The sequence below is a fragment of the Eleutherodactylus coqui genome, chromosome 10, assembly GCF_035609145.1.
Source record: "Eleutherodactylus coqui strain aEleCoq1 chromosome 10, aEleCoq1.hap1, whole genome shotgun sequence".
Lineage (NCBI taxonomy): Eukaryota > Metazoa > Chordata > Amphibia > Anura > Eleutherodactylidae > Eleutherodactylus > Eleutherodactylus coqui.
The window spans coordinates 45,489,855-45,505,230 of record NC_089846.1 but is presented as its reverse complement, the minus strand read 5'-3'; the positions used below and the strand labels follow the sequence as shown (position 1 = coordinate 45,505,230).

At 43.5% G+C, this 15,376-nt stretch overlaps 1 protein-coding gene across 3 annotated transcripts in view; it reads right to left on the bottom strand.

Annotated features, from left to right (window-relative positions):
* Nucleotides 1–3,475: 3,475 nt before the first annotated feature.
* Nucleotides 3,476–15,376, bottom strand: part of LOC136580407 (uncharacterized) — an 83,302-nt gene continuing 71,401 nt past the window's right edge. For 2 of the 3 annotated variants that reach the window (XM_066580962.1, XM_066580961.1), the window contains exons 6-11: nt 14,239–14,348; nt 12,896–13,090; nt 9,334–9,496; nt 8,490–8,655; nt 7,501–7,595; nt 5,136–6,112 (exon numbers count right to left, since the gene is read on the bottom strand). In XM_066580962.1, coding sequence (XP_066437059.1) covers nt 6,018–6,112; nt 7,501–7,595; nt 8,490–8,655; nt 9,334–9,496; nt 12,896–13,090; nt 14,239–14,348 — 824 coding nt within the window. In that variant the 3' untranslated portion in view covers nt 5,136–6,017. Of the gene's footprint in view, nt 3,717–5,135; nt 6,113–7,500; nt 7,596–8,489; nt 8,656–9,333; nt 9,497–12,895; nt 13,091–14,238; nt 14,349–15,376 lie in introns of those variants that run through there. The other variant, XR_010786956.1, reaches the window with a different exon arrangement.

The window sequence follows — 15,376 nt, the reverse complement described above, 5'->3', positions numbered from 1 at the left end:
TCACATATTTCATGCCATTCACACAAGGCACTGCTGCGTATAAGCAATGAAAACGATCGTCAGAAATCCTCGGAATGATCAGTAACGGTTCATTAGGGCCAGCTTTCTTCTTCTCCCAGTGTTGGACGCAGAGGAACTCGCCTCCCGTTTTTCCTGCTGCCATAGAAGTCTATGTGAGCTTGATGCTTGTCACGTCAAAAGACAGGGCAAGACTTATCTTTTCATGCGGCGTATAAAACGCCGAGCGAAAACAGTTGCGTATGTGCTACTTTTCCCGCCGCATTTTTTTATGGGTCAAAAAATCGTTTATTTGAATGAACTTGTTGAAATCCAATGCTTCGCATGGTCGGGTTTTTTTGTCATTTTTTTGTAACGCGACAAAATACTTGCATGTATAGGGTCATCTAAATAAGCCCTATGGCCGCTCTCACAGATGCATTAACAAAACGCTGCGTTCTAAATCGCTGCATTTTACCGTGATTTCGAGCAGTGCTTTTGAACGGATTGTACAGCGTTTGACAATGTTTATAATGCCCTCCATCATTAAAAAAGTGCCTAAACCCATGAAAATAGAGCAGACAGCGCTCAAACGTCGCAATGTTACAAATGTCGTGTTTGAGCGCAGATCTGCAAAGCCCCATTGAAATCAATGGAGGTGTTGTACTGCAATTAGCATGGCGTTTGAAACACTGGCACATGGTATTCCAAATGGAAGTCTAACCCCCCTTATTGACTGCCCATGCACCTTATTACAGTGGCCTGTAACCCTAGCCACTGTGGCCAGCAATGGGTCTACTTCCAAATGGGTCTACTTTTCAAAAATCTCGTTCACACGTTGCCGACCAGCCACGCAGAAACTGACATGCAGCGTAGAGTTTAAGTCCGCGACATGTCAATGGTATCGCCGTTTCCGCTTCGGGCTCTCTTCTCTCTGTGGGGTTTTAAAGCAGCATTTCTGCTGCGGAAATTCTGCGAAATTTCCGTCCAGGAGGAACCCAGCCTTAAATTCATTTTCCTACCAATTAGGCTGTATTTACATGGGGGGAGAGCGGTATTGGTTTGAGAAATGTTGCACTCTTATATATACGATTGTGATGCATTTTTCAAGAAAAACTCATTGCATTGCTATACACGCGGTTTTCATGCAAGTGCAAATTGCTTTCTCTGTCAATAGGAAAAATAAAAAATCGCATCACACTTACATGAAAATCACACCTACCTGCAAGTCTGATGTGACTTTTTTATGTTGTCCCATAGAAAATAATAGTCGAGATCGGCCAAAAAATAGCTCATACCGCAACTCCCCTCTCTTGTGATCTAGCGGTGTGGACTTCTGAGGTCAATGCTCAGGGCGAAAATCTGAGTCCTGGGCGCTCTCCCATAGACCTGTAATTGTTTAGTCAGATTTCCGTGCTGCACATTAACTTCAAAGGAGGACACTGCTGGATTGCAGGTGAGTATAAAGTATGCCTCATCCGGCTCCCTGACATGTCCACTAACAGCGCCATAACTTAGTTTCTGGTGCTGTTGGGACGTGACAGGTTCCCTTTAAGTAAAGTCAACTATTGTCTAGACATTGGATTTGTACGTGAATCTACTGATCATAAAGTTACAACCCAAAATTGTCTTCAACTTAGGCACCATTTGATGCGTATACTTGTAAGGGGGCCAAGTGATGTACAAGGGAGGGGTTTTGCCTGCAAAGATGGCAAAGCCTGAAAGCAGAATGGAAGCAGAACATAATATGACTGGGGGTTTCGCCAAATGGCCTGCTGCGTTTTTAAGGAGCCATTCCAACTGACGGACCGAAGCCGCATGTTACATGTATATTTTCTTACATGCATTAATCACAGTGAATAGAATCCATTGAACCCATTGATTCATAGTCATTTCACACAATTTTCGGTTGAATGAAAAAGTACGCAGCATGTCCTATTTTGTTGCGTATTACACACTGAAATAGACCTTAGAAGGGAATAGACCAGCGCAAATACATAGTGAACATGCAGGAAATCTGCGTATTCATTGTGTATTTGTACAATAAAACAATGGATGCTCCAGCATGTAGAAATACACTTTAAAAGTTCAAAATAAGCAGGCAGCAGGCATTTTTCAGTCCGTGAATACGCTGTGTATTCATGGACCGCAATACCCTCACGCCCGTGTGAATGAACCCTAATAGGTAGACAGTGCAAACGTAGACAAGACAGTCTTAAAATGGGCCAGTTTATCACAGTGCGTCATTCTGGATGATAAATCTGGGAAATCTTTAAACTGTCTATTCTAACTTTATACTACATACTGTATTAGTAGGCTTAGTTTACACCAAAAACTATGCCAAAATTTTGGCAAAAAATTGGCCCAATTTTTGGTGCATTTAGGCCATACCCCTTCTTTTTTATTTATTTATTTTTTTGCAAAGTAGAATTTTTTTGTCAGACAAGTCATAAAAATATTCAAAAGCATCTAAAAATGTATGATAAATGTGGTGTAAACCATGTAAGACAGCTTACTGGTGGATTTTCAAGAGTACATCTTCCCCAAAGTGTTTATTATAGCACTACTCCCTATCTGTATGAATGTAATATCACTGATATCTCCATCCAGCTTTATGACATTTAATTCTATCTTTGGCCAGTCATATTATTTGGTTGAGCTCTTTTCACATAACTGTTTCTAGATTGTCTTATCTCTAAAGATTATGTGTGAAAACCTTGAAGTTCATTAATTGTGGGTCCAAAGTTCATTCACCTCAGTAGTATAGTCACTTCAGAGTGATGTCATGTGTTTGTTAATAGGCTTAATAAGTAACCGTCACACAACAGTTACAGGGAATATATAGTTCTATTTATATACTTGGGTCATTCTTCTTCTGCTGAAGAGGAAATGGACTGTATCCAATATCTGCAGTTATTGAGGACAGGGTAATACACTAAGGGAATCTGTCCCACGGGCAGCATGAACCCAGGAGGGGTGTGCCTATCGCCCCTGTGTATGACGTATTCTGAAATGCTACAATGTTTCAAAATATATACACTTTGAAGTTTGACTCAGAGCTGAGCTCCGAGTCACTGAGGTGGGCCACAAAGGTGGGTCATAAAGACTGACAGCTCTTACCCCTTTTGTGTATAGGAAGAGAGCTGTCAGTCTAAAAGCGGGGAGAAGCCGGCGTAGGTTAGAGGCCGGCGTGGAGTAAAGGCCGGTGAGGCCCACCTCCGCGACTCAGAGCTCCATTCCTAAATCAAACTTCAAAATAGTTTTTTGTAAAACACTGCAGCATTTCAGAATAATACATGGGGCACTGTGCAGACCTATTCTGGGCTGATGCTGACCATGGTTTTGGCTGCCTGAACCTGACAGCACAATCCATTCAAGTTACTCATGTCTATGTAATTTCATGCACTTCCCTATCACACCTTCTATTGTGACCTCTATTACGAAGAGGAACTTACATTTTCAAAATTTCAGCACGTAGTTATCAGCAACATAAAGTATTTATTAACTCTTTAATCATTCTTTCCAAAGGAATTTCCATAGAATTTGAATGACATAGTGTGACTACATACAGAAGACTTCAGATGAGTGGTGGGAGGCCTGCTTGAGTCTCTTGGTTAGGGTTGCTCAAACTTTTTCTACTTGGGTCTTACCAGCCAATCCATGATGATGCCAGGGCCTAACCAGCGAACAAATACTGCCATGCAGTACCCATACTATCTCTGTAGTGGAGGCAAACAAATACCACCATGAAGTGCCAATGTTATCCCTAGAAGCACCAACCAAACACCCCCATGCAGTGAATATAATGTCCAGTGGCCCTCTGTACCATCATAGTTTTCATCAAGAGATACAAATGAAAAGGCCACTAACTTCAAGGATCCAGAGATGTGCCCTGGATGCTAGGTACTATCAAGGCTACTGTTGGGCCCCCTTTCCCTCCATGCCCATTTCCCCCTCAAATAACCTCTATTATTATGTCCCCATATATGCTAATGCCTGCCACAAATGGGGACCTATGCTTCACACTTAGAAGTGCTGCTCTCCATCATAAAAATACTTTTATCTCTATGAGACCTCATTCACACAAACGCTGTTTGCGCACAGACCGTGCTTTCACATAGGCAAGCACTATATTGGGCTGAGAAACTTGGCTCGATATTGCGCTTGCCAACGTGTGTTTACCACGCTTTTGTAAAATTGCGATCTTCAGGTGCGTGTTTCACGTACGTCAGAGGATCGTAAGTGTTTCAATGGGAAACATCACATTGCACTAGCATGCACATCACATGGTATGCAAGTGCCATGCGATGTCTTTTAAGGTCCCATCGAAAACAATGGGTGAGGCCTTCCAAGGGAACACCAAAATCATGATCAACAGACTGAAGAGGCGGTTCTCCAGTCACGTACCCCCAATGATCTGATATTGATGACCTATCTTAAGTATAGGTCATGAATATTACAGTCAAGGCTTCTTTAGCCAGAGGGCAAATGGTGTATCTCCACTGGGCACCTAGATAGCACCTGGACCCTTGGCACAAATTTAAACTGGTCAACAGACTGAAGAGGCGTCTTCTCAAGCCTGTGACGTTATGTTCATCAGTCAAGTGAATGGCACTGGGCTGTAATACCAGGCACAGCCACTATAAAATGTATGATGCTATTTTCACTTGAGAACCTTGTCTTCTTCAATCAGCTGTTCGGTGACCGTTCCAAAAAACAGACCCCCATCTATCTGATAGTGAAGACCTGTCCTAATGTTAGGTCATCAATATCTTACTGTTGGAAAACTCCTTTAATAAATTAGGCGCATCATTGCTCTCCAGGCAGTAGGTAGTGAGATGGACACCAGCTACTGCATGAACTAATGTAGATTTGTATTATAATTTGCACCAGTTTCTGCTATAAATTATGGTAAACTCGCTATTCAGTGGAAGCAACAACTTGCTAGGCTCCGCCCACCTCCAAAAATTTTTACTGTGCGCGGCATAAAAAGAGAGGAGAAAAAAATCTCAGATTATTGTGCAGAATTGGCATATGCAAAAATGCTACTTTTTAAACCACAATTCTACATCCAACTGCCGCCGTTGTGTTCGAGTTTTTGTCATTTTGCTTTCTTCTGTAAATCAATTATTAAAATCTTTCATGTATTCACATTTATTCAAATATAGCTTAATGACAGGTACATTTTTAAAGATTTTTACACACATTGAAAATAATTCACAAAATGTTCATTGAAATGAGAACCTGACAGACATACCTAGTAGTCACATAAACATTCTATCACTGAGCCGGTGTGCCTATCAATGAAGGCACTGGTGTAAAATAGACAATGGAATGAAATAACTTTACAGCAGTTGGGTCGTAGCTTTTTCTGACACAGAGCTCCAAACCTGCTGCATTGATGTAGATATAAAACATATGCTCCTCTTCTGAAGTTTTCCTATAGCACCCCCCTATATATTAATATAAACTCACTGCATTAGATTGTGATAATTAATATGTACTGGATAGAGATGAGCGAGCATACTCGCTAAGCAAACTACTCGAGCGAGTAGTGCCTTATGCGAGTACCTGCCCACTCGTCTCTAAAGATTCGGGTGCCGGCGGGGAAGAGCAGGGAGGAACAGGGGGGGGATCTCTCTCTCACTCTCTCCGACTGCTCACTACCGCAACTCACCGCTCTTCCCCGCCGTCACCCGAATCTTTAGAGACGAGCGGGCAGGTACTCGCATAAGGCACTACTCGCTCGAGTAGTTTGCCTTAGCGAGTATGCTCGCTCATCTCTAGTACTGGACTTTGGTATTCTTTTTTTTTTCACTTATTCGGACTTAGCAATACCCGAAATAGAAAAAACATTTTCTTGTAAAATAATGACTTTTCTACATTTCTAAAGAGCAATAAATATAGTGAATATACAATATTCATGCGCATACTATATCTACATACATATAGACAATTCCACCTGCGGACGACTATTTGTTCATAGGAGGCAAAACGAGGCAAAACGTTTCTGCTTCTTCTTATAACACTTCTTGCTGCATGTTTTTAGCCTGCTCAAATAACTGCGTAATTTTGGTAGCGGGCACACAACCTTCTCGTAATATTTTAATGGTTCCTGCAAGGAAGACAATATCAAGAAGTAAGTACTAAGGCTCAAGAAACAGGCTGGACTAGATGGACATTGTGTTTATTCGGCCTAACATACTATGTTACTATGCAACAGATCACCAACAAAATATTCTTTATTATATTGGAATAGACTAAAGGGAATCTGTCACTAATCTATTCACAGCTTTCTCTGAGAGCAGCACAAGTAACAGGCACACTGATTACAGTGCTATGTGCATCCGTGCAGTAGTTTGGGAGAAACTTGAATTTTAATAGTAGCAGCGAGACACAGAGGATTGCAGGAAATAGTCCTTAATTTTCATGAACTGCAGCTAGCCATGTGTACTTACCCTCCAGCCACTAATCGGCAGCTAACTCTCTATGTAAATTAATAGGTAGATAGCAGTCAAACAGTAGCTGGAGGGTGGGGTGGATATGAATAGCTCCAATTCATGAATATCGAGGACTACTTCATGTAGTCCCCTTTGTCTGGCTGCTAATAATAGAATGCACGTTTCTCCCAAATTACTGCACAGATACACACAGAAGGCATATCACTGTAATCAGTGTGCCTGTCACTACCTTGCGCTGCTCTCGAAAAGAGCTTCAAAAAGTTAGTTAGATTCTGCTTTTAAGGTGGTCTTTTCTAGATACTTTCTTTCCGCACTCTCTATATGAGCCCATGGAGTTAATAGGAAAGTATCCCAATCAGGACCTCTTTCTATTAATTTTTCTGTCCAACTCTTCTTCCAGTACTAATGTCCTGAGTGGAATCAACCAAAAAAAACCTCAATGGCCATCATTACTTATAGCCAGCATTTATATTTTACAGTTTGCTTCTATTAGGCGGGTTTCACATCTGTGTTGGAACCTCCAGGTCGGAGGTTCAATCACAGATCCGGTGGAAAGCAGGATGCAGGTGGACCCTATTACAGTCAATAGGGTCCGTCTGGCGCTGTTTGGTTCCATCCAAAAACGGAGCTGTGTGGTCACGGGTAATCCCCTTTTCTGCTTCCCGAATGGAGCAGGAAAGTGGACTCTGAGCGCAGATGTGAAAGCACTAGAGATGAGCAAGCGTACTCGGTTCGGGTGATTTTGCACTCGAGCTCCGCTTTTTACGAGTAACTGACTACTCAGACAAAAAGATTCGGGGGGCGCCGGGGGTGAGCAGGGGGTTGCAGAGGGGAGTGGGGGGGGGAGAGAGAGTTCCCCCCTGTTCCCTACTGCTACCCCCTGCTCCACCACGCCGCCCCCGCCGGCGCCCCCCAAATCTTTTCGTCCGAGTAGTCAGTTACTCTGAAAAAGCGGTGCTCTAGTGCAAAAACACCCGAACCGAGTGCGCTCGCTCATCTCTAGAAAGCACCCTTGCCCAACTGTGTATATTTTGCTATATACCTTCATCTATTTTGGTGCAGATTACAACAGTTGATCCCACGAGCTCCCCGGAATATCCATCACATAGAACAGCGTCCAATTTGTGGCTCAGACGGCTATGGAAAAAAATCACATACATTGTTATAAGATTTGATTAGACATTAGTCCATTCTTTATATTTTCAGTGTAATGGGATATACAATATCTTTTTATACTTTACTATGGAGTGAATTTGTAAGCATCTGTATCACTCCATGTATTAAAATAACATATTTATGGAGACATCAAGTTTTGATAGCATTAATCTCGTAGCAAAACCCAACCCTGTACCCAGCCGGTGACCCTGCATCCCTGTCCGAATCTTCTTAATCTGTACTGTGGATGGTCCGGCCAGTGCACATGTGCAGTACAGATTTTGCTGCGCCATCACTAGGCGATGACGCCGATCCCACAACGTTTCCACAATGTTGATTGCAGAAGGGCCGTGGGTCAGGTGGCTTCCATTAACTTTAACCCTTTCTAATCTACTATCTGACATCTAAAGACATTCTGATTGAAGGCTGCACAGTTTCTGATGTCAGAAGACGTCCGGCAGGGTATTCTTACTGTATATTACTGGCTGCTCTGTTGTCGGGGGGCCTCTCCAGCATGTGCAATACAGCAGTACTGGCTCTAGCCAGCAGGTGGCGCCATTGTATTATGGCAGGAAGAGGAAACCCCCTAGGAAACCCTGAATCCAAAATTGGATTGCAAAGGGTTAATGGAAGCTGTCCATATAGAATCCGCCTAAAAATAGAGCATGCTGCAATTTTTTTCTCTGCAAATGGAAAATTGTAATTGATTTCCACTTGTGTGCAGAGAAAAATCACTTTTCCATTTCATGCTATGGACGGTATGTGCTGCAGACACCCGCTCTGGATTCCGCAATGCAAATCCGTCTGTGGGCAGGCTAGCTAAGTGCAAATATAAACCCTGCCTTGCTTCTATTCAGACCGTTTTATGCTACTTACGTTGTGACATGATCGTGGTGAGTGCTGTCACTTTCTCCGCTGGGATTGGCAGATGTAATTGCTACGGGTCCCGTCATGTCAGTAAGATGGACTGTGACTGTATGATCTGGAACCCTGATCATTATGGAGTCGGTGGTCCCAACATATGCATATGCAGGTCCCACGCCTAGAACACACATAAAGCCAAGCTCTGTAAAAGTTTTACTTGATACATTTTACACATTAGCTAAAGTTTTACCATGAAACTCATCGTAGTATTAATGGAACGTTAGACTGTTCACTTATTAATGTAAAGAATGTCACAGTTTAGAATATCAGACACAACATAATGACAATGCACTGGACATAAGAGCATGGCAACGTCTGCAGGGGCTTTATGCAGAATACTCTGAAAACTTTGTACTACATGTTTTCCTTTTTTTATGTTGAGAACTTGTACTGCTTATATACAGGGGGTGAATAAAAATATGGAAACACCATACCAAATGAATGGGATTTCAATTATTAGCACTAAATTGCCCTTTTGACCCCTGCTTGGCTAAGAGCTTTCCCACCACATTTGTGTTTACTTCACCTCCTGCCCTGCTCTGGGTGGTTTTGGGAGAAGGACTGAGTAGCTTAAACCCCTGACCAATGGAATCTTGTTACTCAGGCAGATGTGAACATATTACCTCCACTTAAAATTGGTCTCTATGAAATATGATTTATAATCCCATGTGCCTTAAGGAATGCATTTCATACGGTGTTTCCATATTTTTGTCCACCCACTGTACATTGTGCATATACACAGCTGTGATATTAATGGTGACACTGACAATATACAAGTACTATATAAATTACTCACCAAGTCGCTTTAGCCATTCATCTTTCTTTACAATGCAGCTTATTCCACCAGGATACACTAAATCCATGAATCTCCACAATAGTGGACTGAATGGAGGGTTTGCTACCCTCAACTGTTCCAGGTTAGAAATACATATACAGAGAGGCTTCTCTGAAGGTCGTTCCTGCCGTAAATAGGATCATATGACAGAGTTATAGAAAGATGCATTATATATGTGGCAATATCAGTATAGCGCTTTATCGGTAGCTCAAAAGAACGGACACTTTTGGAAATTTTGTATGGGCTGATAAATGTGCTTACTGCTCTATGGATTTCTTGTTTGGGGAACTTCTCTAAGGCTGTGTTCACACAACCAAGATTTTTTCATGAGGGAATATCTAACATATATTTGCCTTAGGATCTATGACAGACATCCAAGGTGAACTCTTACTTCCTGGATGATCTCCTATCATAGTAAAAGTACTATACTTTAAGTACACTTTCCTTACTTCAGTCATAGGGGTTCCATGGGACTTAGATGTGCAAAGTGGATTTCTGCTTCTCACATGCTGCTCTTCAACTTTGTAATTGGGTTTTACTCCCTATCTCTTACAGGAAACACAAAATTGAAATCCGTGTTCCGGGACCCCCATGGACCCACCATACCAACATGTAGTACATCCATTGCTTCCTATTCATGTACGCTATTGTTATTTCACTATAGAACCCCAGTTTGGAGATATAACACTGGAGCAGTCTTTCTGACTACACACTGCATTGTCACAATGCATATAATACACGTATTTACAAATTCCATGTAAGTCTCTTGGATCTCTAATCAGTGTAAACCATCGCATACTGGTGGTATTACAGTAGGCTAACATATACTTAGAATATTTTAAACTCGTGCAGAATTTTAAGTTGCCAGCACCAATTTATATTGTATATTAGTGCCTGAATTCCACAATATGGGGAAATGGGTTCTTCTTACAGGGCTTCATGTTAAGTTGCAAATTTTCATGGTGCACCTAAATAGAATCTACACAAATTATTGTACAAGTCTGGCTACCAGTGACAGTCAAGGGTACCTGTAAAATATAAAAGAACTGCTGTGGTGTATCTGCCTATACTGATTTTTTTTTTCTATATGTCATTTATATACACAGTCAAGTCACATTATTATGACCACCTCCTACTTTGGACATCGGCAGTATGTAGCCCATGAAGGAAGTGACGTGCCGTGGGCTGGCTTGGTCTGTATATAAGGTGTGCATTAGGCTATCTGCTCACATATCTCTTATTTTCATGGGTATAAGGGGCAGTTGATCAGAGTTGCAAAACGGGATGATTATTGGCTTTCGGGCCAAAGTTGGCAGTCTTTTTCAAACAGTGCAATTTGTGACTTGCTCACATGCTGCTGTGGGGAAAGTGTTTTTTGAGTAGAGAAATGGCATAATTGGGGATGACTGATGTGGAAACTACGGAGCACCATGTGCCATTGATGTGAGAAGTTAACGTAGGTTACAAGGACGACCAATACGCTAAAATGGAGCATCTCATCATGAAAACGAACCAGGGGGCTACCAAATATATGTCTAAAACAGTTCAGCAAACCCTACTGTGTCTGGGGCTCCAAAACAGATAGATGGTCACTACACCTATGGTAACAAAGGTGCATCAAAAGAAAATACTCTGAACTGACTGATTTAGTTATGAATCCATTCTTGCAGATCATATACCCATACATACTGTTTGTCTTCCCTGGGGCAGATGAAATCTTCCAGCAAGACAAGATAACATGTCACATGGCTAGATATGTCCAACAGTGGTTGGCAGAGCACAACCAAGACTTTCAGGTACTTCCCTGGACCCCTAATTCCCAAGACTTGAACCCAATTGAGCATCTGTGGGACCACCCTGATCGTTGTGTGCTATCTATGGATCCTCCCCCCACACACCGTCCAGCAGTTGTGTGATGCACTGCAGTCGCCATGGCTCCAGATAATGGAGACAACCTATTAGCACCTTATTGAGTCACTCCCAGTGTAAGGTCTGCTGCTAATGTCTGCCGTCCTCTTGCGGCTCCAGGTAACCGAAAGCATCTTTCCGCTGTTCCTGTGCATTTGGATCCTTGTCTGTCTTTGTCTAGCGCTGAAAGGGTTAACAAGCCCTCTGACTGTCAGCTCAACTGCAGAATTAATGAGCATTTGCTTTCCTATTTAAGCTTAGCTGATCCACTTCCTGGTTGCCTCAGTATTGGTGTTTCCTCTGGTCACTCCACTGCTCGGTCCTCTGTTTCTGGACTCCTAGTCTATTTCTCTGTTTGTCTTGCCTTATCTGTATATGTGTACATTTCCCTTCTGTTTTTCCGTCTTGCTCATCTCGATAGTAGTCAGTTCTGTGCAGTTTCTGTTTTAGTGTTTCAGATCCTATTCCCATCTCTGTCAGGGATAGTCAGGGCTGAGGTTCCAGGAGGGGCCGCCTTTATCGAGGCGATTGCCCTGCATTTAGGCAGGGTCCCTTCCACCTCCCTGCTTAACTTAGGGCCAGCTTCCCTCCTGTAGGTATCCCTTTCTTCTGGGGTCAGCTGCTAGTCTCCAGAACTGGCATAATACCAAACTGGTTGGTTAGACCAGTCGGTCCACTTTCCGTAAAATCCGTAACACCACCCTATCTGCTGTCCATGTGGCACATGGCAGTAACTCTATATATTAGCTGGTGCTCATAATAATGTGACTCGATTCTGTAGAACCAATGCCAGAAGGGATCATATTAAATTTTATGCCAAATAGCAGCGCTCACCACCTGAACATGGGAGCCTAGGGGACAGGGGCAGATATACAGATACTCCCCGACTTGCGAACGGGTTCCGTTCCGGGAGCCCGTTCGCAAGTCCGTTTTGTTCGCAAGTCGAACAAGTAGTAGTATGGAGCGGGATCGCGGGTGGATCCCGCTCCATACAACGTCGGGTGCAGGCTGTTCTTACAGCGGGCACCCCGCGGCAGCAGTTCCGACGAGCCGTGGCGCTTGTCGGAACTGTTAACCCTTTAATACCGCTCTGACAGCGGTATTTAAAGTGTTAACAGTTCTGACGAGCGGCGCGGCTCGTCGGAACTGCTGCCGCGGGGTGCCCGCTGTAAGAACAGCCTGCACCCGATGTTCAGGGGGCCCGTACAGCGTCCCACGATGAGATCGCGGGACGCTGTGTGGTTGCTAGGCAGCCGGGGACCTCCTGAAAGGCCCCAGGGCTGTCTATGCAGAGTGCCCATCAAGCGCACGGCTTGCTAGGCGCTCTGCATAGACAGCCCTAGGGCCTTTCAGAAAGCCCCCGGCTGCCTAGCAGCCGCGATCTGACCGGACAGGCTTCTATCAGGCTTGATAGAAGCCTGTCCGGTCCCTGCACAGTATGATGTAATGCCATAGCATTACATCATACTGTGCAAAACGGATAGTTCGTATCTAGCGAAATTCGCAAGTCGAATGTTCGCAAGTCGGGGACTATCTGTATTCACATGTAAATATGTGACCTTTCATCACACTTTTCTGATATCATAGTAAAACCATAGGGCTATGTTACTCTCACCTTTATGGCGTAAATCCTCTTAATGGCATCTGGATGTTTGCATGAAGCAGCCAGAGCATAAACTGTATCTGTTGGGATGCCACATACACCTCCATTGTCCAATATCTTGGCTATAGTTCGTAGACCACTTGTACGACGAGACTGAGTCAGGAGACATGAGCTAGCGATTACTTCCTTGCTCTCTGCTTCTTGTTTCTGGGACAATAACACAGCTGATGATTAGTCCGATATTGATGTACCATTTACTTCATATATGTTCTTTCTACGATGTACGTATTGCAGTATTAGTGGTGTAATAAAACATAGGTAGGGGTCCACGCACAGATACATGAAAGCTTATATACAAAGAGTCCGTAATGTTCTATGGATGTAGTGTTACATATCTGTACTGCACAGATTGGCACATAACACCTTAGATCAGTGATGGGCAACCTTTTGAGCTTGATGTGTCAAAATTCGCCAAAAAACAAGCATAACTCGGGTGGTGTGTCACTTCGAGAAAAAAACATAAATTTGTGATATTTATAGTTTAAATAACAAAAATGTATAATTGTAAAATATAACTGTATTTAATAAACCCAAAACACCCATAGCACAGGCCCTCGCCTCTCTCAGCCTCCCGCTCACTTATCTCAGTAATGATGAGCCCCAGCGGTGACAGTGCCCCCACAGTGGCCCCCAGCAGTGACAGCGGCCCCCCACAGTGGCCTCCAGCTGTGACAGCGCCCCCACAGCAGCCCCCAGCAATGACAGTGCCCCCACAGCGGCCCCCAGCAGTGTCAGCACCCCCCCCTACAGCGGCCCCCAGCAGTGATAGTGCCCCTTACAGCGGCCCTTAGCAGTCATAGTGACCCCACAACGGCCCCCAGCCATGATAATACCCCCCCACAGTGCCCCCCGAGACCCATGCACTTACCCCCTTCACGTCTTGGAAGCTCCGCTCCTCCTCTGAACTCCGCGCCCTCCAGCAGCGATGATCTGCGGCGCACACTGTGACGTCAGTGTGTTGCAGGACGCCTCTTCCCCTGGACGCTCTCGCAGAACCAACAGGTAGGAGACGTCAGGGCAGGGGGAAGGAGGATCCCGGCTGCACACTGACATCACAGTGTGCATCAGGATCAGCGCTGCTAGTAGCGCTGGTTAGTGAATACTAGCAGGGGAGCCGCGGCCCTTGCCAGTATTCAATACTAACGGGGTTAGCGGCCGCGTGTCAGCGACTATGGCTACACGTGTCAGTGCTGAGACGCATTATAGGTTTGCCATCGAGGCCTTAGATGCTAACTAGACATAGTCATGCTCATTGCTAGAACTCTTATATTGGGTCAGCCTTGGGTAGCGCTTACCTTGAACACTGCAGGTCCCATCGGGATCAGTTCTTTGTTGAACAAGCAGTTTGTCATGGAAGCAAAAAAGCCATAGAGACAAATGATGCTGAAGAGGGAGAGCGCGGTTACTAGAGGAAATTTTGGAGAGGAAAGGTATTTAGTTGGACATATTGAGATTGGATACAATAATTAATTTTGGCATTTTAATAATGAGAGTCTTAGAGGTAGTGAAAAAAAGATTATTTTGGGTAGAAAAGACGTTGTCAGCTCCTATGAGCCCCATAAACTGAAGTTGTGTGCTCACAGAAGCTGGGGGTGGTCACTGAAGTTGGACTCAGCTGGGGGCGCTGAGTCCGGGGATGTCACTCTAAGGCATCATTCACACAGGTGTATGCAATTTTGGTTACTGGTATATGTAGTTGTTTTATGTCTGTATTGATCCGTGTTCACTGCGTTTTTCACACGCAAAAAAAAAAAACCACAAGAAGGCCAAGTGATGCCAGTTTTGTCACAACCCACAGAAAGCAGGGTACGTAATAAAGCAGGGAATACGGATGCTAATGTGTGTTCATTGTGTTTTTTTCTTTATGCACCCATAGATTTTAATTCCTTTAGCGACCACCCTTTTCGGTGCTTTAAGGACAAAGCGATTTTCATCGTCACACTGCAGGAACCATAACTCATTGACATATTGTGAAAGTATTGAATTATATTTTAGGCAGTCGTGTTATGTGTATAATCTTTGTGTCATGTATATAGCAAGAAATACAAGAATAAAAGATGCATTGAAGTTACATTTTACTAACAGGGTCCCAGATTCTGAGCATGCAGTTTTGTCATAATCAACCTTTGTAATGTTTTACTAAGATAGAAGTATTGCATATGTTGTAGACTTTGAATCACTTAACCTTGTGGGGGGTTGTCCCACAGTATAGGCTCTTGTATTGCAACAATAAAACAGAAGAATGACTAGAAACACACCAGTGTCCTTTCTCATTCTTCTCTGATGCATCGTATATGTGTATGTATACATTAATTTAGACATACCTGATTGATAAGGCTACGATACCCTTTAAGTATCCCATACATTAAGTGATTACATTAACACATGGCCATATGAGGGCTTGTTTTTTTTTTGTGATGAGTTGTATATTTT